Source organism: Rattus norvegicus, chromosome 4 (assembly GCF_021556685.1).
Source record: "Rattus norvegicus strain SHRSP/BbbUtx chromosome 4, alternate assembly SHRSP_T2T, whole genome shotgun sequence".
Classification (NCBI taxonomy): Eukaryota; Metazoa; Chordata; class Mammalia; order Rodentia; family Muridae; genus Rattus; species Rattus norvegicus.
Window position 1 is genome coordinate 52,680,302 of NC_141537.1, and position 27,489 is coordinate 52,707,790.

Consider the following 27,489-nt stretch of genomic DNA (forward strand, 5'->3'; position numbering starts at 1 on the left):
CAATTCTCTGCACCCAAATCCCGTGGGAGGGAGAGCTGAACCTTCAGAGAGGCAGACACGCCTGGGAGACCAGAAGAGACTGCACTCTGTGCGCATCCAGACGCCAGAGGAAAACACCAAACGTCATCTGGAACCCTGGTGCACGGAGGCTCCCGGAAAGAGCGGCGCAGATCTTCCCGGTTGCTGCCGCCGTGGAGAGGACTTAGGCAGTGCCCCACGAGCAAACTTGAGCCTTGGAACCACAGGTAGGACCAACTTTTCCCCTGCAAGAAACCTGCCTGGTGAACTCAAGACACAGGCCCACAGGAACAGCTGAAGACCTGTAGAGAGGAAAAACTACACGCCTGAAAGCAGAACACTCTGTCCCCATAACTGGCTGAAAGAAAACAGGAAAACAGGTCTACAGCACTCCTGACACACAGGCCTATAGGACAGTCTAGCCACGGTCAGAAATAGCAGAACAAAGTAACACTAGAGATAATCTGATGGCGAGAGGCAAGCGCAGGAACCCAAGCAACAGAAACCAAGACTACATGGCATCATCGGAGCCCAATTCTCCCACCAAAGCAAACACGGAATATCCAAACACACCAGAAAAGCAAGATCTAGTTTCAAAATCATATTTGATCATGATGCTGGAGGACTTCAAGAAAGACATAAAGAACTCCCTTAGAGAACAAGTAGAAGCCTACAGAGAGGAATCGCAAAAATCCCTGAAAGAATTCCAGGAAAACACAATCAAACAATTGAAGGAATTAAAAATGGAAATAGAAGCAATCAAGAAAGAACACATGGAAACAACCTTGGACATAGAAAATCAAAAGAAAAGACAAGGAGCTATAGATACAAGCTTCACCAACAGAATTCAAGAGATGGAAGAGAGAATCTCGGGAGCAGAAGATTCCATAGAAATCATTGACTCAACTGTCAAAGATAATGTAAAGCGGAAAAAGCTACTGGTCCAAAACATACAGGAAATCCAGGACTCAATGAGAAGATCAAACCTAAGGATAATAGGTATAGAAGAGAGTGAAGACTCCCAGCTCAAAGGACCAGTAAATATCTTCAACAAAATCATAGAAGAAAACTTCCCTAACCTAAAAAAAGAGATACCCATAGGCATACAAGAAGCCTACAGAACTCCAAATAGATTGGACCAGAAAAGAAACACCTCCCGTCACATAATTGTCAAAACACCAAACGCACAAAATAAAGAAAGAATATTAAAAGCAGTAAGGGAAAAAGGTCAAGTAACATATAAAGGCAGACCTATCAGAATCACACCAGACTTTTCGCCAGAAACTATGAAGGCCAGAAGATCCTGGACATATGTCATACAGACCCTAAGAGAACACAAATGCCAGCCCAGGTTACTGTATCCTGCAAAACTCTCAATTAACATAGATGGAGAAACCAAGATATTCCATGACAAAACCAAATTAACACAATATCTTTCTACAAATCCAGCACTACAAAGGATAATAAATGGTAAAGCCCAACATAAGGAGGCAAGCTATACCCTAGAAGAAGCAAGAAACTAATTGTCTTGGCAACAAAACAAAGAGAAGAAAAGCACACAAACATAACCTCACATCCAAATATGAATATAACAGGAAGCAATAATCACTATTCCTTAATATCTCTCAACATCAATGGCCTCAACTCCCCAATAAAAAGACATAGATTAACAAACTGGATATGCAATGAGGACCCTGCATTCTGCTGCCTACAGGAAACACACCTCAGAGACAAAGACAGACACTACCTCAGAGTGAACGGCTGGAAAACAACTTTCCAAGCAAATGGTCAGAAGAAGCAAGCTGGAGTAGCCATTCTAATATCAAATAAAATCAATTTTCAATTAAAAGTCATCAAAAAAGATAAGGAAGGACACTTCATATTCATCAAAGGAAAAATCCACCAAGATGAACTCTCAATCCTCATCTTCGGTTGGTTTATATACAAGTGTGCAATTTCTAGGCTTGAAAGTAAAATGATGCTATCTGGTGCTGGATAGAGGAGCCTTATTTTTTATTATGGCAGCTTGCTATTTTTGTAACATGGTGATTTGGTTGAACACAATAAAGTACAGTAGTAACTGATCTCCCCTTCTTCCTGGATGAGTGAGGAGATGATTAAATGTTGATGTCAGCATCCTTGAGCATATTCAGATGAGCTTCTGCTTCTGTTGAAAAGGATGCTGTGTTTGGTTGTGGTCCGAAGCTTTGAAGCACTACTTGGCATCTCCTTCCTTGGAGGTCTCACTGTTTAAACATAACAGATTTGATAGCTTGTTGGTAAGGTGAGGTCCAGCTTGTCTCCACTAGGTCATCTTCATGTGAATCCGGTGGTTATACGGTTTTGTTCTAGGGATATTTCATTTTTTTAATAACGGTTTTAGCTGACATTCATGGAGAGAATGAATCCTTAGAACTGTGCCACTAGTGAAAGGAAATCCTGTCTAGAGTATGTTTCTTTACAAAGCTGTGTCACACCATCCTTTGGGCCCTCTGCTGGAAAAGTAGAATCAAGTCTCAAATAATGCCTTTTAAATTGTATCCTCTAGTATTATAGATGTAGGACAGTACTGTATCATACTTCTGTGGATGTAAAATAGCTTGTACCTGCTTTATGATACGTAGTAGTGACCGTGCTTTATCAGAGCTGTTTTTAATGATGTTGCTCAGAATGTTTTCTTTCCAGATGATGATTGAGAAGCTAATTTAAAAAAAAATGGTGCCAGGTACCACAAGAGTAACAGAACTGTGCTGTTTTCTCTGGTTTTGTTTTTTTACTTTTTTTTTTTTTTAATGGAGTGTGCTGGATGTCTCTACAGTTTTGTTCAGATGACTGCAGAACCTGGAAAAGCTGTTGCTGCTGTTGATGTATAACACACTGCTATTATTGGTCTTTTTATATAAATATAAATATATATATGCAGATATATAATTTGAATTTTTTGAAACTTTAGCTGTGCTGTCAACTTTGGAAAAAAGTATCCCCGTTTACTGTGTTGAGTTGGCACTGTACAGAAATTAACAGCCATATTGGTCTAGAAATGTTGAACTTAAGTTTTTTCCATTTGTACAGGGGTAACACACTGTATTAAATATGTAAGGTCTTATCTACGTGGGTTTGATTACAAAAACTAATAAAGTATTCTCTAAATTTAAAAAAAAATAAAATAAGAAAAAGAAGGTACTTTGGAGGAAAATAAATTCATAGATTTGGAAAAAAATTTATGCTTCTTTAAGAGGAGAAAAATAATACTGTGCTTTTAGACAGTTCTTGAAAAATAATGTGGGATGCTTCTGTCCTTGGTTTTGTTTTACTTTGCCTATCTATAATTATATGTAATCTTAGATACGTTTTCATACACTTGTGGAGTATTTTAAAATCATTTGTGTGTGTGTGTGTGGTGTTGTCTTTTAACTCTTGTCCTTATTTGTCTACTGAATGCCAGTTGGTATCAAAATCTTTCTCTTGTATGTGTGGTGTACATGTATGTATATGCATATATAGACTTTTTTGGTCACTCTCTACCATATGGGTTGAGACAGGGTCTCCCAGCTAAACCCAAAGCTCTCCTATAAGGCTATCTAGTTCCCAGGGTTGCTCTTGGGGATCCCTGCCTCTGCTTCCAGAGCATCAGGATTGCAGGGGTCTGCCAAAGTTGTTTATGTTTCTTTGGCTCTGGGAATCTGAACTTAAGTCCCTATGCTTCTGTAGCAAGTTCTTTACCCACAGAGCCAACTCTCAAGCCCATTACCATAATCCTTTAACCCATACAAACCATGAAAATTTCTGTGATGTGTTTGTATTATTCTCCCTGTTAAAACTATTAAAAAAATGTAAATCCTGCAGCTGGAGAAGTACCCGCTTACTTTCTGAACTGTATTTATTTAGGTCTGTAGTAGGTTTTCATCAGAGAAGATAAATGACAAAGCAGAAAGAATGTGTTGCAAAATTCTGAAACACAATTTTAAAATTTTTTGGCCTCAAACATCATAGCTGTCAGGAAAAAGAATGCTAAGAAAAGTCGCCATATAGCTAATTAGCATCAAGTAAATAGAAACAAAGGCTGAATTAAGCTGGAAAAATGTTGCATAAACAGACTTAAGAGTGGCAGACATTTTAATGCTTTCCTCAATATCGTGGTAAATGTGTAGGTGAAGAACTTGTTCGGGAATGTTACACTACATGACTTCAGAAACACGGCAGAGTATCACATGCAATGACTATCCCTGAGCACTTGCTGAAATATACATTACGATAGGTGTATATATAATAATATGTAAAAATCTAATCACTTAATGAGGCTAACAAATAGTGAATAAATAATATTTAATAGTAGCATTTATTGATTTTTTATATCTCTTGTTCTTGCGCTTTGAAGTTAGAGTAGTGACAACATGAAGTAGAATCTGAGATTCCTCACTGAGCAGAGGAGGGTAGAAATGCTAGTCAGAATTCAGTCCTGTGAAGAGAGATGCTCGCGAAATCTCACTTCCTGTTCACAGCCAATACCATCACAGAAGGCTAAAATTAAGAAACTAGCAGCCGTGTTAGCGCTGCGTTGTTTCATGGCTATCAGACAAATTTTGAAAGCTCATTTTAAAGCTTACATGGAGGAGAGAACCAGGCTGGGAATGAAAAGTAATGGAATATAACCTTTAAAAAGTAAACAAACGAACTTTATGCTTTTATTACCGACTATAAAACATCACTATCTTTTAGAGACGTATTATTTATGCCTCACACTGTAATCTTGATAAAGCTCGTCTTATGAATGTAAGTCAAGGTGCACATCTTATTGATGACTTGAGAAAGTATTGAGCAACTGGTTTTTTCTTTTTCTTTTTTTCTTTTTTTTTTTCCCCGGAGCTGGGGATCGAACCCAGGGCCTTGTGCTTCCTAGGCAAGCACTCTACCACTGAGCTAAATCCCCAACCCCGAGCAACTGGTTTTTTAATTAACTAATTTTATATGAATGTTTGTGTCTGGATGATTGCATACTGTGAGTGTGGTACGTACATAGTGGTTTTATGGCTCCCCCAAAATCCCAGAATAGAACAGCAGATCCCCTGTAGCTGAACTTACAGGCTGTTGTGAGTTACCTAATGTGGGTGCTAGGAATTAAGATTTGGTTCTCTGGAGGAGCAGGAAGTGCTCCAAACCACTGGGCCAACCCGCCAAACACTGGCCAAAGATCGAAGCAAATGGTGGAGTTTCTTTCAGTGTCTTTTGAACACAGGATCAGCCTCGTCACCTGTCCTTCCGTTCTCTTGCCATCCTATTAGAGGTAGATTTTCTGACTGGATTGGAGGGGAAGAAGAGGACTGTGTGGTTTCCTTCCTCATGAGCTGTTCAATAGCAGAGTCTCACTAGGCGGGAAGAAACCTCTCTCTGAAAAGCATCTATTGGTAAGGTACCTGTGGGATGTCGTGAGAGCAATTCTACAGCTGTCTTGGCTCTCATGCTAAGTCATGATTTACTGTAGATGCTCTGACAGAGGAAGAAGGCAATAGCTTATCAATATGCATAAGGGGAACATACAAATCAATCTTGAACGATAAGTTTAATCTATGTGACAAGCTGACAATACTTTGAAAACTTTGTCAGTTTTACTCAAAGTAGTTGAAATCATTTCGTCTTGAGACAAGGTATCTCTGTGTATCTCTGGCTGTCCGGGAACTCACTCTGTGGACCACGTTGGCTGGCCTGGAAATCAGAGATCTGTTTGCCTCTGCCTCTTCAGTGCTGGGTTCAAAGGCATGTACCACCACGACCCGGCCTCAAAGTAGTTGAAAATGGAGGTGATAAGCATGAGCCTTGAACCTGGGAGAAATCCACTGAGCTTCTGAACTTAGAGGCAAGACTAGAGTAATCAGAAGCACATCACTTCTCTGCCTGGATTTCCACCTGCTAGTCTGTAAATTGATAAGAACAATATCTTCTCTAGCCTCTAGGTTATTGTGAAAATAAATCAATATGGACTTTTTTTTCTGTACAAATGTAAGTGAATGTAATTACCTGTAGTTACAAAAATGCATTGAAATCTACTTACAGACAGTGAGATAATGTGATTTAGAAAATAATGTCCAAGCTATCCCTGGTGGCACAAGCCTGTAGCTGTGGAGGCTGAAGCGGGAGAATCCGAGCTGAAGGCCAGTGCGGGTTATGGAGTGAGACCCTGCCTCGAAAACAAACAAGTTAAAATGAAAAACAAAATATCGAATATGAATTTAAAAGGTTTTGTGGGCTAAGTACTGTTCTAGAAGTTTATAAGTATTATCTTAGCTATTCTCCCAAATTGCTCATTTGAGCAGATGGTGTAATTATTTTATTTGTAGAGCTAGTAAGTAGCAGAGAAATGATACAGTTTTCTTAAGTAACTTATACAATGCACAAAAGCTGTTCATCCTCATCCACCCGTCAGTCCATCTGTCCATCTATCTGTCCACCCATCTCTCCATCTACCCATCCATCCGTCCATCTGTCTGTCTGTCCGTCCGTCCGTCCATCTGTCCGTCCGTCTGTCCGTCCGTCCGTCCATCCATCCATCCATCCATCCATCCATCCATCCATCCATCCATCCATCTGTCCATCTGTCTATCCGTCTGTCCATCCATCCATTCATCTATCCATCTGTCCATCCATCCATCCATCCATCCATCCATCCATCCATCCATCCATCCATCCATCCGTCTATCCATCTATCCATCTGTCCATCCATCCATCCATCCATCCATCCATCCATCCATCCATCCATCCATCCGTCTATCCATCTATCCATCTGTCCATCCATCCATCCATCCATCCATCCATCCGTCTATCTATCCATCTGTCCATCCATTCATCCATCCGTCTGTCTATCCGTCCATCCATCCATCCATCTGTCCATCCATCTATCCATCTGTCCATCCATCCATCCATCCACCCATCCATTCATCTGTCCATCCATACATCCATCCTCCTTCTACTTTGTATGTCAGAAAACTGCTACTGTACCTTCATTTCTTCTTGCCATAAACATTATCACATAACTTATTTACATATTTACATTTTTAATTTATTTGAAGTCTAAGGTTTTTGATTGCTTTCACTTTTGAAATGCATAATATATAATTTAATGATACAAGAAGAGTATCACTCTACATTGAATAAAACCCTAAAGTTTGGCATTGAAATATGGTTTTTTTATTTCCTAAGACAACACTAGTTTATAATGCTAAAATTTGTGAGTGGCTATAAAAGCTCTGGAGACAATTCAAAAATTACTGTTATCTCTTAGCTCTCAAATACACATACACAAAACAATATGGATTTCCATATTCTAGTAGTAGCCAGTAGAATGGACCATAACATGTTGCCAGATCCTCATAATTCTTCTAATTCATTGTTTTTATAATTATTTTAATATAGAGATAAACATTGAAATAATAGTGGTGAAAATGCTTCAGAGTAATTAAGAATATATATATACATACATATATATATATGTATATATATATGTATATATATATATAACTTCTAGAACAGTACTCAGCCTACAAAACCTTTTAAATTCATGTTAGACATTTTGGCCCATGGGAAGCGGCACTATTAGAAGGTGTGGTCTTGTTGGAGGAAGTGTGTCACTGTGTAGGCAGCCCTTGGAGGACTCTTATGCCCAAACTCCTCTTCTGGCTGCCTTCGGATCAAGATGTAGAGTTCTCCTCTCCCCCAGTGTCACGTCTGCCTGCACACTGCCATGCTTCCTGCCATGATGATAATGGACTGAACTTCTGAACTGTAGGCCAGTCCCAAATAAATGTTGTCCTTGTAAGAGTTGCCTTGGTCATGGTGTGTCTTCATAGGAGTGGAAACCCCAACTAAGACAGCTAGCTACATATTTAATACCATCACTCTCAGAAAACCTATGACTTTCCTCATGAAACTATGACAGTGTTTCTAAAATTAATATGGAACCACAAAAAAAAAAACCCAAAAAACAAAAAAACAAACTCCAAGTACCCAAAGCAATTGCAAACAAAAAGGACAAAGCAGGAGGCATTACACTGCTCTAGTTCAAAATTCGCTAAGTTACAGTAATTAAAGCAGCATGGCACTGGCCTGAAAAAGAGACAGAGGGGTAGGTAAGAGGGCTCAGCAGCAGGTAAAGGAGCTTGCAGCCAACTGATGACTCTAGTTCCTGTAACACACAGGGTGGAAGGAGAGAAGCAGCTCCTGACAGCTGTCCTCTGAGCTCCACTTGTGCATAGCAGCATGGCACACACAGAATAAGTCATAAATGAATACATAAAGAAGGAAAGAAAGAAAGCAATAAAGAGACATGAATCAATGAAATACAACAGATTAAACTTGCACTCACAGTCCACTGATTTCCCACAAAGGTACTAAAAACATATATTGGAGAAGAAAAACTTTTAAAAAACGGTACTGAAAAGGTTAGATACCCACAAGAAGCTCTAGATTCCTATACTCTCATCAGCTATGAAAATCAACTCAAAATGGATTAAACACATTGATATAAAAGCAGCCACTGAGAAACTATGGAAACACTAGAAGAAAACAAGAGAAGCAGAGTCAGATGTCGGAATGGGGAGGAGTTTAGAGGAAGAGGTGAAAAAAATCACAGGAAGCAAAAAAGCAAAAACAGACAAATGGAATTCTATCACACAGGAGATCGAATGCTCAGCAAAGTAGCAGGTCACAGGATAAAGAGATAACTCAAGGTTACAAGAAAATAAAATACATGAATGCTGTGCACCTGTAAGAGGGTTAATATCAGAATATAAAAAGAAAGCCCCAAAATTCTTAGGGAGCTACCACAAACAAACAAAAACAACAAACAATAAAACCCAAACAAAAACTGGAAACAACGGCCAACACAATTGTGAGCAAAACCCGCCAAAGCCGAAAGCATTACACTACCTGAATCATATACTGTCAGCACTATAATCACGAAAACAGTACAGGCGACTAGAGATGCCTAGCTTACATGCATCGAGCTCTGGGTTCTGATGCCACTACAAAAAGAAAAATTGTCATTGTGATCTGTGCTTGCAATTCCCAAAGTAGGGAGGAGGAGACAGGAGGATCAGAAGTTCAGCTGATCCCCGGCTACAGAGCAAATTAGAGACCTCGTTTCAAAAAGTGGGACACGCTCATTAATGCAAAACGTCGTGGTGTGGTGACCTGCACAAGCGAGCAAACAACTGAAGGAAGTAAAACAGGAGGATAATGGGAGGTCACACTGTAGTCTAGTCTCTCTTTTTTCTTTAATTTTTTTTTATTACAGTCCAGTCGTTAACCCCTTCCATTTTGTCCTCCAGTAGTTCTGAGTGAGGTATCTCAGATCCAAAAGGACATGCACGGTATATACTCACTAATAAGTGGATGCTAGCCAAAAGTGCACAGAATACCCAAGGTACAATCTACAGAACTCAAGAAGGTTAACAAGCTGAAGGGCCCAATCGAGGATGCTTCAGTCCCACTTGGGAGGGAAAAAGAAGCAATCAAAGGGGTGTGGTGGGGGAGAGGGAGGGAGGAACCTGAGTGGGAGAGAGGAAGAGAAGGGGAAAGGGAGATCAGACATTATGGGGGTTAGGAGCAAGGCCCCAAGGGCCAGCAGAATGAATGGCAATATGCAACCTCAGGAGGTGGGAGTTGGGGGTACCCTGTAGAATGTACCAGAGACCTGGGAGAAGAAAGAGTCTCAGGACACAAAGAGAGGGACCTTAGATTAAATGCTCAACAGTGAGAAAAGGGAACCTGTAGAGTCTACCTCCAGTAGAAAGACAGGGCATCAAGTGGACGGATAGGGTTGCTATCCCACAGGCAAAAATTCTGGCCTAGAATTATTGCTGTATTCTTTCCCGGACACAGTAGCATATGCCTGGAACCTGGAGACTGGGTAAAACAGTCATGAGCTGGTGGCCCATCTGGACCTGCTACATTGCAAGACCTTATCTCCAAAGAGCCAAAATGTGTAGCCGCCGCCACCACCACCACCACCACCACCACCACCACCACCACCACCACCACCACCACCAGCAGCAACAATCCAAACCAAAGCCAACAACAAAGGCTGGGTGGAAAGTTCAGTTGGTAAGTGTGTGCTTGAGCACAAGCATGCTAACCTACGTTTGCTTTGCTAGCATCCACATAAAGAACAAAAGGCAATGCTCTGTACCTGCAATTGGGAAGCAGTAGCTCCCTGAACTTTGTTGGGCATCCAGCCTAGCCTGACTATGTGAGGTCTGGATTCATTGGGAGACCCTGTTTCAAAGAACGAGGTGAGGAGTGACTGAGGAAGGCAGATCTCTGATTTCAACCTCCGGTCTGCACACAACAGCTGCACATCTGCATGCACAGGTAGCTGATCAGAACTAGTGGTTTTTCCCAGGAGGCACCTGTACTTCCTAGTTCTGTCAGAGGGAACGGCTTTTGGATGGAGAACTGTTAGATTTGCTCGTTTGAGATCTCTGTTAACGCACAGCCTGCTCCCTGAAATGTGAAGTCTTAAAAGATCTTGCTGAAAAAAAAAAAAAAGAGCTAAAATCAGCTTTCCAGGGAGAAAAACCAGAGAGGTCAAGAGGCCTCCAAAGGAGAAGGGACTGCCTTACAATCAAGTTCCTGACAAGGAGGTGAATGGCTGGACACCTCCTTAAGGAGGAACTGTGCAGGACGTAAACAGCCACTTAGTCCTGTGGAGTGCACTGGCACTGCTGAGGGAGGCAGAGTGAAAGAAAGAGTGGGAGCCTGAGCCACCTGGAGGTCGCCTTGAGGCAAATGCATTAACCTCCTTGGAGGCACTGAAGAGCTGAGGGAGTTAGGTGCAGTTTGGAGTAATGAAACTGGCCAGAGCATCCAGCCAAACGAATCTCAGTTTAGAGTGCCATCCACTCACACACTCTGGAGATGACTTTGAAATTAGACCAGTTCATTCTCCGGTACTGCTCAGAGAGAAGAGCTAGTGGGCCAGGAGAAGGGAAAAAAAGATTTAATGAATTTAATTAATGCCAAGACAAAACAAAAAGCCAACATTTCCAATTTCTTGCACGGTGTTCTGCTTGGGCCAGAAGACATTACTTATGCATGTGGTTTCTCTTAACTAAACACGGTGTCACCTAATGGTGTAACAAAGGCTAGCCCACTCAGAGGAGAGTCTTGCATTCCAAGGGAAAGCCTGAGCTGGCTTCAAAACGACAAGCATTAGAACGGGTCCTGCTTCACAGTCACACCGTTAAAGGGTTGTCTTATGCGAAGAAGGAAAAAGAGGAAACAGTTTTACTCACCTCTCTTCCCTGTGGGATTCCAAAAATTTGGAGCGTAAGCAGAACAGAAAAATGGCACTGTGTTACAGAGTGGTTGTAAAGAAGCCACCAGAATAGCTCTGACTGCATTGCAGCACGGGGCACAGTGACGTTTCTGTGCTGAGTTTCAGGGAAGTCAACTGTAGGTTACGGATTAAAGCACAACTAGCCTCTACATCATAATTTTGCCTGACCCGTTATACTTTAATAAGCATTTTTTTTTAGTGACTACATTGACCATAGTAAAACACTGCATTTAAATTTCCACAAAATGTATGGGAAGCATTAGCTGTACCGGAAACACATACTGAAATAGGACATTGGGCCAGATTAAAAACAGTTTAGAGGGGCCTGATGATAATCTCCTGCAGATCGAGACAAAGACGACGAAACATACCTATATTTTTATCATGTGATATTTTCTTGGTTAGCATGGTGGTGATTCTAGCCCAGGAAACATCCTCCTGGGAATTCATTTCAAATTATTGAAGCAGCTGTTTTTTCAGTTTAAAATAAAATATCCATAACAAGTTCACACATGACAGATGCGAGCTAAAATCTAGATTCCACAGTGTGAGCTAAAAGCAGATGTTTTGAATGATCATATTTATAACCAGATACAATAAATCTTCAGTTGCCTATAGTAAGGCTCCATGAATACTCTTTTTCCAAGAATTTGCTTAAATATAGGTCCTGTAGCTTCTCACATTTTCTGAGAGCTAGATTCCATTAAACATAAAATATTCTATAAATTCACATGTATCTGGTCTGTTTTCTTCCGCCTCGTTACATCTGCTTCCCCGAACCTGAAAGCACCGTGAGGACCCCAGCCTTTATTGTGTTTATTGAATTCTACATATTTCCTCCATTCAACTCAGAACCAGGAAATTGTTTTTGTGGTCACAACAATTGAACAGAGAATTTTAAGCCTTAGGATATCAAGGTGGCGAGACCACTGCAGGTCTGTAGAAAATGTTAATATGTCATTAGGAACTCTAAAAATATTGGCTGGCAATGGGGCTCAGGGGAGAGGGTTGGGTAATGCCTGGGTTCCCTCTAAGCATGACAAAAAAACAAAAACAACAGAACCCAAAGATTTAATGAAAACTTGGATGAGAAAAGGAAGACTTCAGTCAGTTACACAATTATGAATGGTTTTGATTAATATTCACTGTCCCACATTTTCAAACATAACGATCATATCATAGGGCAAACAAAACAAACCAAAACAAAAAAACAACAAACCCCAACTTGTTTGGCATCCCACCATGGGTGTGTTACATCTTGGCTAGCTGTTGTTTGTGTAACTTGGGGACAGATCTCCCAAACTTTCTCATGTTCTTATTATATGATTGTTGTCAAAAACAGATACAAATCTCTCTCTCCCTCTCTCTCTCCCTCCCTCCCTCCCTCCCTCCCTCCCTCCCTCCTTCTCTCTCTCTCTCTCTCTCTCTCTCTCACACACACACACACACACACACACACACGCACAAGCACACGCACACGCACACGCACACACACTTCGTATCATACAGGAGTCACATTTCCAGGAAAGGTGTATGTTTGGCCAGCTGCACACTGAGACTCCTGCTGTCTGGCAACATTTTCAGTGCTGCCCCCTCCATGTCAAAGCCCTTGGGAAATCTTTATGCTCTGGCTACAGGTCATCACCTCAGCATGATGCTCCTCGTTTTGCTGTAGGACTTCTATGCAGAGCTCTGCGAGATGAAGAACCTCTTCCAGCTTCCTGGCAGGAGTTGCCTGGTTCATGGTCTCTGGTTTTTTGAAAAAAAAAATCATAATGTTACCTTGAAAATACAAAGCCAGACATGTCCTAGGATGGAATGACGATCAGAGTATGGAAACAGCACAAGGGAGCACACTTTTGAGAGAGAAGGGATGCATGGAACACAATGGAACACATTGTCTTTAAAAAGCCGGTTCACCAGACTGCGGGAAATATTTCACCCACAAAGCAATCACAGATCTGCAAGTGCTTTGCCATTTAGTATACAGGAACTAACAGGTGCAACAGCACATTAGATGCTCAACTTCTGCAACAAACAAGTTACAATCCCGCTCAAGGTCAGAAACACAAAGAGAGCAGACAGCACCGTCTTTTCCTTCCGGCTACATTGTATTATCAATACAATACAGTTCTCACCGGATGAGTCATTCCTGGCATTGGCAAACCCCAGGTTTTTTTGTTGCTACTTGAATTCTGTTCATGTTGATCTTAAATCCGAGGAGTACAAAGTCACCTAAAACAACTCTGACAGCTGGCAATTAACTGTTTTTTTTCTCCCCTGTGAGCCTGCTGCCATCCGGGCCCATCGCCAACTGTGGGGGCAGCAGGTTAGGGAAGGGCAAAAGCCTTCTTTGAATTTGAAGGTACCTTTAGCATTAAGCTAAATTGGTATAAAGGGACAAAACACAATAAGGTGAGGTACAGCTACCAGAAATTCAGTAAGAGAGAAGGCAAAATAGTTTATTTCAAAGACACCAACAAACTGGCAGGAATCAGAGGTGCCCTATGTGACCCTACTCTCTCAAAACAACTGGAAGAGTTTTCACTAGGAACATTTCAGATAAAGCGGCCTCGGTCCATCTTGTGTTGCTCTAACAGAATACTGGATAGCGGGTGTTTTATAAAGAAAAGAGGTTTCTTTGTTAACTTTGGGCAGCTGAAAACCCAAGTTTGAATGCTCTGGTTTTTTTGGTCTCTGAAGCTATTACAACATGGTGGGGAACAGGAAAGGCAAATGGCTAGAAGCACAAAGAACCATGTATGTGGGGTCATCTTACTGTACAATAAACATGCTATCAAGAATGAACTCTAAAACCGGTCTGAGAGGACAGCATTAATCCCTCTGACCGTGGTAGTCCCGTGGTCTAATTGTTTCCTCCTAGGTGTGTCACCCTTTAAAAGTTCCCCATCACTCAGGAGCCTGAGGTCCTCCTACGTGAGTTTAAGGGGGGATATACTCAAACTAACCCACAGCAGACCAATGCAAATCTGCCTTATGTTCATAGATCTCTTCCTTCCACTGAGAGCAAGGCCTGCAGGCACGTGTCTTTGGGAAAGGAGGTCTTAAGGAAGAGAGTGAAACTTTTAGAACTAAAGTTCCTCCCTTTCTCCAACCTCAGTAGCTACTATGTCTTCCTACAAGAGATCTTTCCTCTCAACATCTCCCCATATCTCAGCTTTAAATTTGGAAGAAATTCCAAACATTTCTTGTCCTAATTCATTTGCAAAGGGCAGACAGCCATGCAGTGCAATATGCCTTCTGGTTGGTGCCTGCTCATTGAACCGTTAACATGCTTATAAGTAAGACATGTCGTGAAGTACACGGGGTTCACACTCCTGTGGTGGAGTCACTTTTTTGTCTCTGTCAGGAACATCTGCACACAATAGACATTCTCAACCATGGGAAGGAAACGGGATGAATTAAGCCCATCAGAGTGGCAATTACAGTGGATGTTTTTGTTCGGGTTTTGAGATGGGTTCTTCTTAAATAGCCTGATAAATTGAACTTCTGTACAACCCAGGCTAGACCCAAACTTAGGATCTTCTTGCTTTGTTCTCTCAGGTGCTGGGATCACACACACAACCCACCATGCTTTGCTTTCCAAACAAACGTATCTTTCATTGACTTTTCTGGTCTTTCTTCTTTTCTTCATTTTTCCCTTTTAGGCTAATATATCCTTATCTCAAACACTTCGACATCCTAAGTCACAAAAGACGGGATTTTTAGACAATGACTAGCTCATCCCTCTGTTTCAAGATCATTTCGAGATCATCTCTTCAACAGAGGTGACGTCAAGGTGGCCCATGACTCAGTGTGGCAGCCCATTGTATGTGGATGCACTTCAAACTGTTCAGCGGGGATAAGATGAACCTTCGAAAAGTCTGGAAACAAACATGCATGTTGTACAAAAGATGGGAGGAGAGACTTAAAGGAAGCATGGTCACAGAGGAATAACAAAAGATGGGAGGAGAGACTTAAAGGAAGCATGGTCACAGAGGAATAGCATGAGACCTCTGTAAGATGCAGGTTTCTAGAGAGAACTGTAGGGCAGACAAGGTTTTTGAGAGGTTTGGGGATAATGCATACCAATGGTGACGGTTCTTTGAGATGTCAGGCACAGCCAAGCAAGGGCTTCTGAAGTTTCATTTTAAAGCCATTTTAAAAATACCTATAACTCACAGGGTTAGCGTGATGAAATGAAAACATCTAAACAGCGATGAAGGTAAGGCTCGGGCCTTGTGGGTTCTTGCTGTGCTAGAGAACGGTGCTTTTACCTGAGACTGGATGACTCTACTGAAGGAGGGCCAGTGCGTTATATCCTAGGGCCTCAGAAGAGGCTGCATTTTAGAACAATGTATGTAGCAGTGTGTGCAACAAGGTGTGTAACAGATATTCTGTGGAGCCTGCATGAAAGGTGGACTCTTGGAAGATGATAGCAGGTTGAAAAGAGGAAGACACAAGAGACCACGTTGTTAACTGAAAAGTCCTGCTACGCCAACAAGATGCTAAGAATCACTGATCCTACGATCTTTAAGCTTCCTTGTAACTTGGGGAATTTAGAGCGACTAAAACTTCTGGGTTTTAAGTCAGGCAGTGTGGGACAATAATGGCCCCTGGTTCTGGAGGAAAGGTCAGTGAAGCTTCAGCCTGGATACTTCAAATATGAGTCTCCTCATATTTGGGTTGGGGCCCTTCCTCCTCTCAACCTGGCACTTTAAAAAGCTGGCTCACCAACTATCAACCCTAATGTGAATTTATTACCTGAAAGTTACTGTGCTTCGTTCCTTGTTAGACCTTATACAGTCCCTCTCCACCCCACTCTCTAAAGCCCCAGAGTATGAAGTATGCAGATGTAGCATCTTCCAACACCCCTGCCCTGACCAATGATGTACAACCACATAAACCTTGCCCCAGGGACCCCTCTCCCCAAATAAACAAACTAGTTCCCAGCTGTTTTCCCAGTGTGTTCTTTGCCTTCTCCCCCCATCACTGACCTCCAGGTTAAGCTTCCCTCCTCTCAGCGAAGCTCTGTGTGCAGTGTGCCTAGCTGTATAACCGGAGTGAGATCAGGCTCTTTTACTCCCAACACTTGGGAGGCAAAGGTAGGTGGATCTCTGAGTTCAAGGCCAGTCTGGTCTATAGAGTGAGTCCCAGGGAACTTAATGTTTTGAAATGTATAGTTTTAATATATTTATGTGTCTATGTGTATACACACACACACACACACACACACACACACACACACACACACACACACACAGTATAGTTCCCAAAAAGCTTATTAAGGAGTCGGGACTTCTGTTGCTGGGTTCAGAGAGGTTGAAGCCAATTCCCAAGGTCACATAGTTACCTGCTGAGATTTAATTAAACCTTATCAAGTGACGAGTTCTGGACATACAAGCAATACTAAATAGATCTGTCAGGTTGTACAAACGTACGTATGTGTAAATGATGATAGAATTTAAAGCTGTTGTCATGGATTTGGTTGGGCGTTGGGGAGGACATAAAAGGATTTGAGGGGAAGGGAGAGTAGAAACAATGTAGACGCAGGGCTCATGGATGAAATTCTCACAAAAAGAGAGAGGAAGAAAGATAGGTGATGATAGATAGATGGGTGACAGATAGATAATAGATAGATGGATGGACAGATGATAGATGATAGGCATGCAGAGATGGATAGAGGACATATAGAGAGAAAGTATGTGAGTATCACTTCCTGGATGGTTTGGGGTTCCTGCCTTTAATCCCATTGCTTGGGAAGGAGAGGCAGTCCGCTTGTTTTGAATCCCAGGGCAGCCAGCACTTCACAATAAGACCCTGTCTCAACCATCAACTAATCAACCGATGAACAACGGCTAAGAGAACCTGAATGTTTTGTCTTCTTCTTCATTTCAAATTTTCTGAGCATTGACTATGTACATGTATGTCTGCGCATGTGTATGCATATATGTACACAGTCAAGAGTAGTCACCAGTGTACGATAGAAAAAAATGAGACAACCAATTTTTATGTGTGAATTGTTAAAATCAGCTTCTCCATTTGATACTGTCCTAAATAAAAATGTTGAAGGCATCTTAAGTCCCTGGTGGAACGCTCTTTAAACATTTCATTCTTCCTAGATAAAGTTTACTGAGAGGAGGGACACTTTGTCCTTGAACATAATGGCCACTCTTAATACTTTAAATAAGCAGCATTCTTATCAAGCACAATGTGTACATACCCTTGGTTTTCACCCAGTTTTGACTACTGCCAAACAGCTTAATGTACTGCACAGGTAGAACTCTGCTAGACAACAAGGCTATCAAGAGCCCCATTAAAATCTACACGGAATATCTGAAACTAGAACTCCTCTTTAAGATGTTTTCTTCTGCTGTCTTTGTAGAGTTTCTTCCACATTACAAATGCTGATCTGCTTGAAGCTTTGCCTCAAGTTGTCAGTTGTTGTAATACATTTCAAATAGTGACATTGAAAACAAACATGCCCAAAGCAGAGAGCTTCCTTTGTGAATTTCGGTGTACTACTCTTGGCTGCCATCTTTCCTCATTCTGGAACATTTTTCATTTTCTAAAACTTCCTTTAGCTCCCTAAAGCATATTCTTTTAATTATTCCTCTGTATGTTAAAGAAGAGACCCACTGGGGGACAGCCAGGGAGAGGGGAAGCTGCAAACAGACAGACTGACTGCAGTATGCTTTAATTAGGACTTAAGACTTCAAGGAGCATGTGGACTCCTAGCATGTGCTCCCTGGCTGTTTCCCTCCTTGCCATTTCTTGTCAGGGTCCCAAGTGGTGGGAGAGAAGTGATGTTCATGGTAAAGGTTGCAGGGGCACCTGGGGAAAAGACCAATTAGAGTCACTTCTCTTTTTCCCATATACAATAGGTAGAAATCTGTGGTGCTTTTGACATACATTTTAAACTGTTTCATTGACAAAATGTAAAGATCTCATGGAAACTTTATGATTTGGCATTATCCTAATTGATGAGATTTTTTTTAAAGTGTCTTGAACACACACAGCCCTGTGAGTTATTTGTTCCACAATATTAACTCTTTAGGCCTTTCTGCTGGCCCAGGACATTTCTCCTGAACAACAATGGCAGTTGTCAAGTCTTAAGTTTTTATTTGTTTTCTGGCCTCTCCTCTGTATAGGTGAGTGGCCTGGTGCCAGAGCCTAGGGCAGTCAGGCTCCAGGGACTCTTAAAATTGGCCAATCCTCATGGGCCTTCCAACCTCAAGAGGGAAGAAGGTGGGAAATTAGACAACTTCTTTCCCATTAATCCAAAGGTCCATCCCCCACCTGCCTGACACTGTAGAACCTGTGAGTAGGATGGATGATCCTTTGAAACGGGTGCTGTAGAGAAGGCAAATATGAAGACTGCCTCACAAGCGTGTGGGAGGAGTTCCCAAACCTCACCTATGTTTGATATGTGAGAGAGAACTAAGCCACGGGAATGAGGCAGCATGGACATGCCCGCTGCCATCTAAGTGATGTTATGGTTCCAGGGGTGCTGAGATTCTGATTGCTGGCATCCGCAGGTGGACGATCTTCCACTGTGCCCCACTCCAGCGCGCAGACCTTTCTGAAACACGGCTGCTTGGAGCGTCTGATTCAGCTGTCTTGGGTGAGGCCTGAGAATTCGCATTCTGAAACGGCTACCAGGTAAGGATCCTGATGCTGTTCTCAGGATCAAACTGTCTGGATGACTCGCACTCACAAAAGACAGAGTTAGACACAAGGGCAATCCGCATGAATTCTATTTCCTTCCTTGCTTGAAATGAAGCAACCCCCCCCCTTTTAAAAATAAATCTTTGCAAGTGTCTGTGTGTATGAGTGTGGGCAGGAGCATGATATGGTGTGTGGGCAAACGTCAGAGGAGAACCTCGTCTCTGGCCTTAGTTGAGGTGGGTTTTGTTCACTGCAACATATAACGGGCTAACCAGCCCGTGAGTGTCTGAGAATCGCTAGTCTGGGACTCCATCTTGCTGTAAGAACATTGGGATTACAGGTGGGTTTGTTGGACCTGATCTCAATCTCCTATGCTTACACAGAAAGCAATTTTACCAACTGCGACACCTTCCCAGACCTCAGGCTACATCTTTATTTATATCGACCTCATTTAGATCAAAGGTAATGTTTTTCTTGTGGCATCTGAATAGTTTTGCATTTCTGCTGGGTTACCATAAAATGCCATTCATATCCGGGCAATTCTGTGTATGGCTGAAAATAATCTGCAGTGGTATGACCTACCTACAATTGCTTGGGATCCATGAGAATGCTAATGCCTTAATTGTTTGAAAACAGGAAGCCTGTGGCCTCCTAGTTCCATGACTCCCTTGGGACCAGCTCATTTAATGACCCTGTCATTGAAAGCATGGTTCCAATGAGTATTGCTTTGGAATTAGTTATGCTAATAACACAGCACTTTGAACCAATTCTTTTATAGTTACTGTCACATTAAATAGTTTATCTGGATTAGCCTTAATGTGAGTACATTTATCTTTAGTCCAACAGCAGATGGTAATGATGCAGGCCACTGGCGTGTATGCCAGGTCATAACATGAGGTCTGCAAATGGGGAAGAGTCATTGATTCTATATGAGACTTTCTTTAGGAGGATTTTTGAGGCACAGCTATACCCTCCCCTCCTCTTAATATCCTTAAAATAGGGGCCGAAGAGATGGGTCGGTGGCTAGGAGCACTTGCTGCTCTTGCAGAGGACCTGGGTTCAATTCCCATGGTGGCTTACAATCATCTTTGACCCCAGTTACAGAGGATCCAATCAGCATGCACATGGTGCGCATACGTGCATGCAGGCAATACATCCACAAACAAAATAAACCCAAAAGTAAAGGTTGATGATGATGGAAGATGACAGAGTGATGACTAGCACCTCCACACAGAAACAGCTGTTACAAGGTGTTACAGTATATGACTTATCACAACATGACTGAAATTGTGTTTTTATTAAGATCATGAATGTCTCTAAGTTTCCAGAGAGAAACAGAGGAGCACATCTCCAGCAGTGTTGCTGGATGTGAAAGCTTGCTACCATTCAGAGGTTTCCGTGTGTGTGTGTGTGTGTGTGTGTGTGTTGTGTATTTCATTCATATATATGTATAAAGATATATACATATCTATCTATCTATCCATCCACCCACCCACCCACCCATCCATCCACCCACCCACCCACCCACCCACCCACCCACCTACCTACCTACCTACCTACCTATCCATCCATCTATCTATCTGGGTTTAGTGTTGGCTTTCTGGCTATTTATTCATGCTCTGTAAGTAAGGACCCCTTCCTAATCTTCCAAACCATGTTATCTGTGCAGGCTTTGAGCACTTAGAAACTGCCGAGAAGAAGGTAGAAAGAAGCCTGTCAGTTTGCATTACTCTGATTTGGAAAAGGACTTCCTAATACATCTGAGCTGCTCATATTAACAAGGTGCTGCGGGAGCCAGGCTGCTACATGTCACTTGGTTTACCTGTTGACACATGTTGGTAAATAAACAGGGGGTCACCAGCCGTGTGCCTTCAAGCTGTGACCCTGGAGATCTACGGGCTACAGAACTGCTTGTGAAAGCGGAGAAGCTTGTTATTTCAAGACAGCATTCCATATGGAAGTTAAAAAAAAAATAAAACAGAACCAGCAACAAATCCGTGACACACTGTCAAGTGAGCTGAGCAAACTGACATCTTTTTTTGAGACCTTTTAGGAAGCAGGTGTTGAATGCTTGTAATGAGATTTTCATGCATCTTCCGAGGTATGAGGAAAGATTCTAGCAAGAGCTTCCAGAGTGTCAGGCATGGCAGAGGAGGGGTAATTCCTGCTGGGGAGCACACAGAAGGGGCCCTACAGGACTGTTCCTTGCCTGGCGGGGGTGTTTCTCCTGTTCTCAACTGGTATTTTTTTTTAAGAAGGCACCTACCTCAAAGGTTACTTTTAAGAAGAATGTAAGCTTTTTTTTCCCCCAGTAATAAGGGACTCTGTAAATTATAAGTATCCTGATTTATCATTTAGCAGCTTCATCCATTTCTATGTAAAAAAAAAAGATAAAGGAACTAAAATGGAATATGCTATATTTTTTTTTAAAAAAAAAGTTAAAAGGGAGGTTTCAAGCTTAGGTATAAAATAAATGGAGAACATAGACTAAACAGATTAAAAACCATACCCTGGGATACTTATAAGGAAGGGGCTACATCCTTGGGGTAGGGGTGAGTACTTCCTTTATTACATGGATATAATTTTGATGAATAAAAAGCTGAACTATGGAGCTGATTTAGATTTTACCTTTAAAAATTATCTTCCGCGGTCATGGCTGATCTCTAGATATCTACTTAGGATACTTCCTAATCTAAATTCAATCCTTTGAGTTTCAAGCTCTATGTTGTCCCATGAAAGTCTACGTGTCATGCTTGGCAAAGTAAGTTCCTAAACACGCTTCCCTGGTTGTGACTGATAAGGGTTATTCTTGTTTCTATTTTATTGCTACTTGGCTGTTGGTAAGGTAAAGAGGCTCTTGGGGTGTTGTTTCATGGACCAGAGGGAGTGCAGAAGGCCTCTTAGAGGCCTAGATACCAAAACTACTTTCATAATCTAAACTTAGATTTTTCCCTTTGAAACGCTCTGACATTTATACCAATCATGCTGAAGCAATGGGTTAAACCAGTTGTCTCCTGTGTGGCTCATCCCTGTGCTGCTAAAATTTAATTCGCCACCACCAGAAACTTAAGAAAAAAGGAGAGGCTGGAGAGATGGCTCAGAGGCCAAGAGCACTGACTGCTCTTCCAGAGGTCCTGAGTTCAATTCCAGCAACCACATGGTGGCTCACAACCATCTGTAATGGGATCTGGTGCCCTCTTCTGGTGTGTGTGAAGACAGCTGGAGTGTACTGTACTCATATACATAAAATAAAGAAATCTTCAAATAACAAAGAAAAAGGGAACAGTGTCTTGCAGCAATAATGGGGCTGTCATATGTGCAAGTTCACGCTCAGCCAAATTCCAACATGCAGAGGGGAGGGGGACCCAAAGTCCTACTCTTGAGTCAAGGAACTGTTGGCAACTGAGAGTCACTAGGAAAGGGGGTGTCGGTTTTCATCAAGAATAGCCCCTGGGAAGTTGTCAGTGCTCAAAGGCCATACATCCAAGAACATGGACAGCAAAAATTGAAGTTGAGGGTGAAGAACAAAGGGGTCATAAAGTTGGGTGCGTAAGAACAGGGGTGAATCTGGGAGGTTCTGGGAGAAGGGTGAATATGATATTCTTGAGGAATTAGTCATAAAGTCCTGCATAGCATTTGCCCATATTAGAAAGATAATTCACTGAACATGCTATTCCCTATGGTCATTACATGAAGTGAGTCCTTATTCATCTAATGGTACATATTAGGTCATTTGTTATCTTCTACGTGCTCCTCAGGGGTCTCCTTACGGGGCAGCAATGTCCAGCTCTTTGGAAGGCATTGAAAACAGAATTATGGGACAGTCCATAGACTCTTTCAGGGAGGTTCATTTTTTTAAGATTTATTTACTTTTATATATGTGAGTACACTGTAGCTGTCTTCAGAGACGCCACCATTACAGATGGTTGTGAGCCACCATGTGGTTTCCAAGAATTGAACTCAGGACCTCTGGAAGAGTAGTTGGTGCTCTTAATCGTCAAGCCATCTCTCCAATCTCCCTTTTATGGAGTTAGAAGAGGGAGGAACTTGAACTTTGGGACAGACTTTACCAGGCAACACATCAACAGATACTGAATATTTCCTGCTATTACTAATCCACTGGGCAATTCCTCTAGACCAGGAATCACTTTTAACCTGTTATGCTCAAAACAGTAGCACTTGGATAATAATCTTCTGGGGTTATAAAAACCTAAACTTGGGGATTTGGATGGTAGAGGAGTGCAGTGGTGACTCACCCAGTCCATTCTTGCTTTTACAATGTTCCCACATTAGCAGAAAAGGAATTAATGTCTTAGCACCAGGAGCACTGTGTGCTTGAAGGCGGGGATAAGAAGTGAAGGGAAGGGAAATCGGTGCGAGACTGTCCTCTGACAGAAGCTGTAGGGTACAGAGCTCAGGATAAGCTTTATTTAGGGTGATACCATGTTTATAAATAGAAGGAAATGATCTAGAAAGAAAACAGAGGCACCATCCACAGGAGCAAGAAGAGCTATATGATGAAGTAACACTTACTGAAAACACTGTAGGTGGAATTGGAGATCAGCATTACAGGGCAGTGGAGCTGGCTCTGAAGTAGATGGTTACTTGGGTTTGTATCACGAACAATGTTTCCTTCCCAGGTCAGAAGGTCGTAGGAACTTTGGTCTCACGTTTAAATGTTATGTGCCTTAGGATAGATGATTGAGAGCACCCAACTTCTATCCTACCTCATTGTTATGGGATTCAACTTTATGTTCCCCTACAAACACGCACACCCTTGCCACTCTGGACCTTCAGTTCTTTAGCACCAGAGGATAAGTGCTAGCAAGATTCATTCCCACTTGAGGAGTGAACCTCTAAAGCTGAAGGGAATATGTAGTGTTGGCAACACCCCTAAACAGAGAAGTATATTCTACCGCCGTCCTGGACCTACACTCGGAGAAAGCAGGAAGGAAGGAATGGAAATATAAGAGTGTGGAACCCCCGGCTTCCTTTCACTTGGCAGAGGTGCTAAGAGTGTCTGCTGCAAGGTTTGCTTCTTGTTTCTGTAGTAGACAACTGCGTGTCTCACATCCTTATTGGACTTTCCCCACAGTCATCTGAACTCGCAAGAAGCAACTGGTCCACTGCACAGCAGAGGCTTCCCTCTGAACGGAAAGACTAAAGCTGCCCTCAGAACACTTAACCCGTGTCAGGCATGAGCGAGGAATGCCTTCGTTTGCCATTTCTGGTCGGTAATCCTTGCAGCCCCTGCTTATAATGCTTCCAAACAGCTCTTGATCCGCAGGAATTAATATGCCTACATTGTAATAAGATAATTACTGGGGAAACAAATTACAAAGCATGGGGTATTTTCCTCTGTAGTTAGTGAGTAGGTGGAGAAGAGCTGAAGTGAACAAAAATAGGAAGAATCCCGTTCACTCCGAACCGGAGAAGGAGAAAGACGCCGAAGTGAAGTAGAATTATGCTTAAATATAAGCTTGATAGAAAACCATCCATCCTGTATCCGGGAAGCGGGATTAATGATGTTCAATTCAGTATGAGGATAAAAGAATATTGACAATAATAGTTTAGAAATCAACAGCTCCATTGGATTACATTACCCGAGGAAATTAAAGCAATTTATGGCCGTTAGGGAAATTTCCTCTTCTTAGGTAATGTAAACATGCCATTGCCATGTGGAAAACACCCACATCTTGAAAATTCTAGGACAAACATGAAGCTCGACGTGGTCCTTTATCCAGTGATCGCAACAGGTAGATCAGCGTGTCCCCCACACATTCACAGTGTACACTTGAATTTCCTTCACTGGAAGCTGCAGGGAACTAAGAGCTCCAGCAGACATGAATGGTGTTCTCACGTACAATGAAGAAATTATAATTCATCCCTATTGTTCTGGAGTCAGAGACTGTTGTCTATTGGCAGACCCATCATCGACAGGTAATTCAGAAGGAGCCCATTGTTTTTATCACACTGCTCAATGTCAGATGGGAATTCTTCAGGTACCTGTTGATTTCTGTTGGGTGAAGAGTCTGTAGCCTTCAGTTTACAGATTATTTCCCACAGAGTGTTGTCATACTTTGGAGAACAGTTTTTTTGTTGTTTTTGTTTGTTTGTTTTGTTTTGTTTTTTTGGTTTAGCTCACAAAAAACCATCAGTTTATGGTGACATCTATTTTTAGGTCTTAACTTATTTTTTAAATCTTACATATGTGTGTATGCTTGTGGTTGTGTGTGTGTGTGTTTGTGTGTGTGTGTGTGAAGTGACATCTAATAGTAAATAAACCTAAAGCCAGCACACCAAACCTTTACGTGAGAAAATTATTATTTTAGAAATATTGGTAAGAAGTTATTCACTGTCAACAAGACATATCAACTGTTTCTCGGCACACGGATCTTAAACAAAACAGACTATTTATTATTTATCATCATCGTTTGACAATGTAGTGCTAAATTAAAATGCCACCCAGATGGCACACACATCCTAATGACGTAAGGACAAGCCACAGTGCGGCTTCTTTTCTCCAAGAGAGTCGGCACGGTGTCTCGCGGGAAAGCATTTTGGTGTCATTCAACTGGAAGTCTGTAAATGAGCACATCGGGGCTTAGACCTGGGAACCTGGCAACGAACAGGAGGGCTGACATGGGTCTTTACAGGACAAAGTTCTCTCCTGTTTCATCTGTGCTAGACACCTCCATAGTTGTGGATTCTTAAGACACCTACTTATCAAACGTACGCAGAAGAGTCATGTAAAGGGTAGTTCTAAGAAACATGCTTATACTGTAAGTCGCACAGTTTCTGGAGCACTGCAGGGACCAACAGCGTATGCATTAGAGCTGTTCTCATCTCTTAAGAAACTCGTTGAACTAAAAAACAAAGGGATATTTCATTTTTTTTAAAGAAAAAAGATACATAATTGAATGGCAGTATCAAGCCATTCAGTGTAAATAGAATGAAAACTAAGATCTATGTGCCATTATGAGTTCTAGATTATAAATCTCACTACTACAAAACCGGCAACTGGGATAAGCAAATTCATAAAGACTTGGTTTTGGTACAGTGTAACTCAAAGATTACTTATAAAGTACTGAAAAATGTCAACCCAAGCAGCTGTATTTTATAGCTCCTTAAGCTTTATACGTAACACGCGATACCCAAGAAGGAAAGGCATTGAACGAGGTCGTTTGTTTTCATTAATCTGTTGTTCGACTCTAACAGATCTGTTGTTTAGATTATCCGCACGCGTGTCCTGCCAACAGACAAGGAAGGATCCCAAAGGAAAGAGGAAACCATGGATCACAAACGAGCAGCATAGTGGGTCAGCGAATGGTGGAAACAGATGAATCTCTGTGTACTGTAAACGTAGTTGTAAGCCTCGTCTTCTCTGATCCTGTGATGGACTATGTTTTTTTCCTCTCCCCCACCTCCATTCGTGTTGTTTTTAAGTGGCCAGTTTTTACCCTGTATTTTAATTACACAGCGATTGGTTCGATTGACCTTTTACAAGGCATGCTGCCAGCTTACGGATGCTCTTTCTGCTGTAAGTAGCCAGATAACGGTCTGTGTTGTACGCTCATCTGTTTATTAAATAAATATTTACTGGGTACCAAGCATGTGCCGTGCATGGCAGTTTCCTCTGAGCTGGGGATGAACCGGTTACTGAGATACGAGGCTCCCTCTCTCCTCAAGGTGCTAACACCACAGGATGATAAGGAGGATGAAGAACCGTTTTGTGCCCTCTGGTTTAGGAAGAGAAGTAAGAATGAAACAGGACAACTGAGACGTCAGAGGAACTAAGCGAGATTGTAACTTTTCAGTGGATACAAACTTTTCAAGAGGGAGAAAGGGAGGGAGGAAAGATCCTAAATGAAAATCCTCAGACACTGAGCCCCAATGACTTACTTATGAGGTTTGTGAAGCTAGACAAGTGCAGCCACTTATCTGTTTTTTTGTTTTGTTTTGTTTTTTTTTTGACATAGTAACCATAATAACATGCGTCACAAAGTTTCATTTTAAGAGGTAAATGAGGTGACACATTTAAACTGCTTAGACCGGGCCTATCATAGAGGGCTTTTTAATTTTTACTTTTTGTCTTAATAGTAACTTTATTTTGGGGAAAAGTTGTGATGAAATAGTATGAACCGTAAGCCTTTGTAACAAGGCTGAAGGGACTGTCATACAATGTTATCATTTTGAGCCTGACAGTCTTGGAAGCCTAGCAGCCATTGGAGAAAGAACAGCCTGTGTTCCCAGGTCTCAGAGACCAGGTGGTTACACAAATGCATGGAATTTTGATAATGGTAGCCAACTTTTTTTTTCTGAAGTTCTCCAGCTTCTATAAAAATCATTTTTTTTAAAAACACTTTTAGGACATTCGGATTGATGACAAGATCATAAGAAATCTTGGGCAGAACATTCTTCTTTTGTAGGTAGTAATGTCCAGGAGAATTTTTGAAAAAAATCATCAATAAAAA

The 27,489-nt window shown here is 41.8% G+C and overlaps 1 protein-coding gene across 14 annotated transcripts in view; it reads right to left on the reverse strand.

Moving 5' to 3' along the window:
* Cadps2 (calcium dependent secretion activator 2) overlaps positions 1-27,489 on the reverse strand; it is a 535,166-nt gene that overhangs the window by 91,463 nt on the left and 416,214 nt on the right. For 13 of the 14 annotated variants that reach the window (XR_015685524.1, XR_015685523.1, XR_015685522.1 and 10 more), the window contains one exon: positions 12,993-13,096. Coding sequence is in view for 10 of the 14 variants with exons in the window: in XM_087657185.1 (XP_087513311.1) it covers positions 12,993-13,096 (104 nt within the window). In the remaining 4 variants the exon portion in view is untranslated. 14 annotated transcript variants of the gene reach the window in all.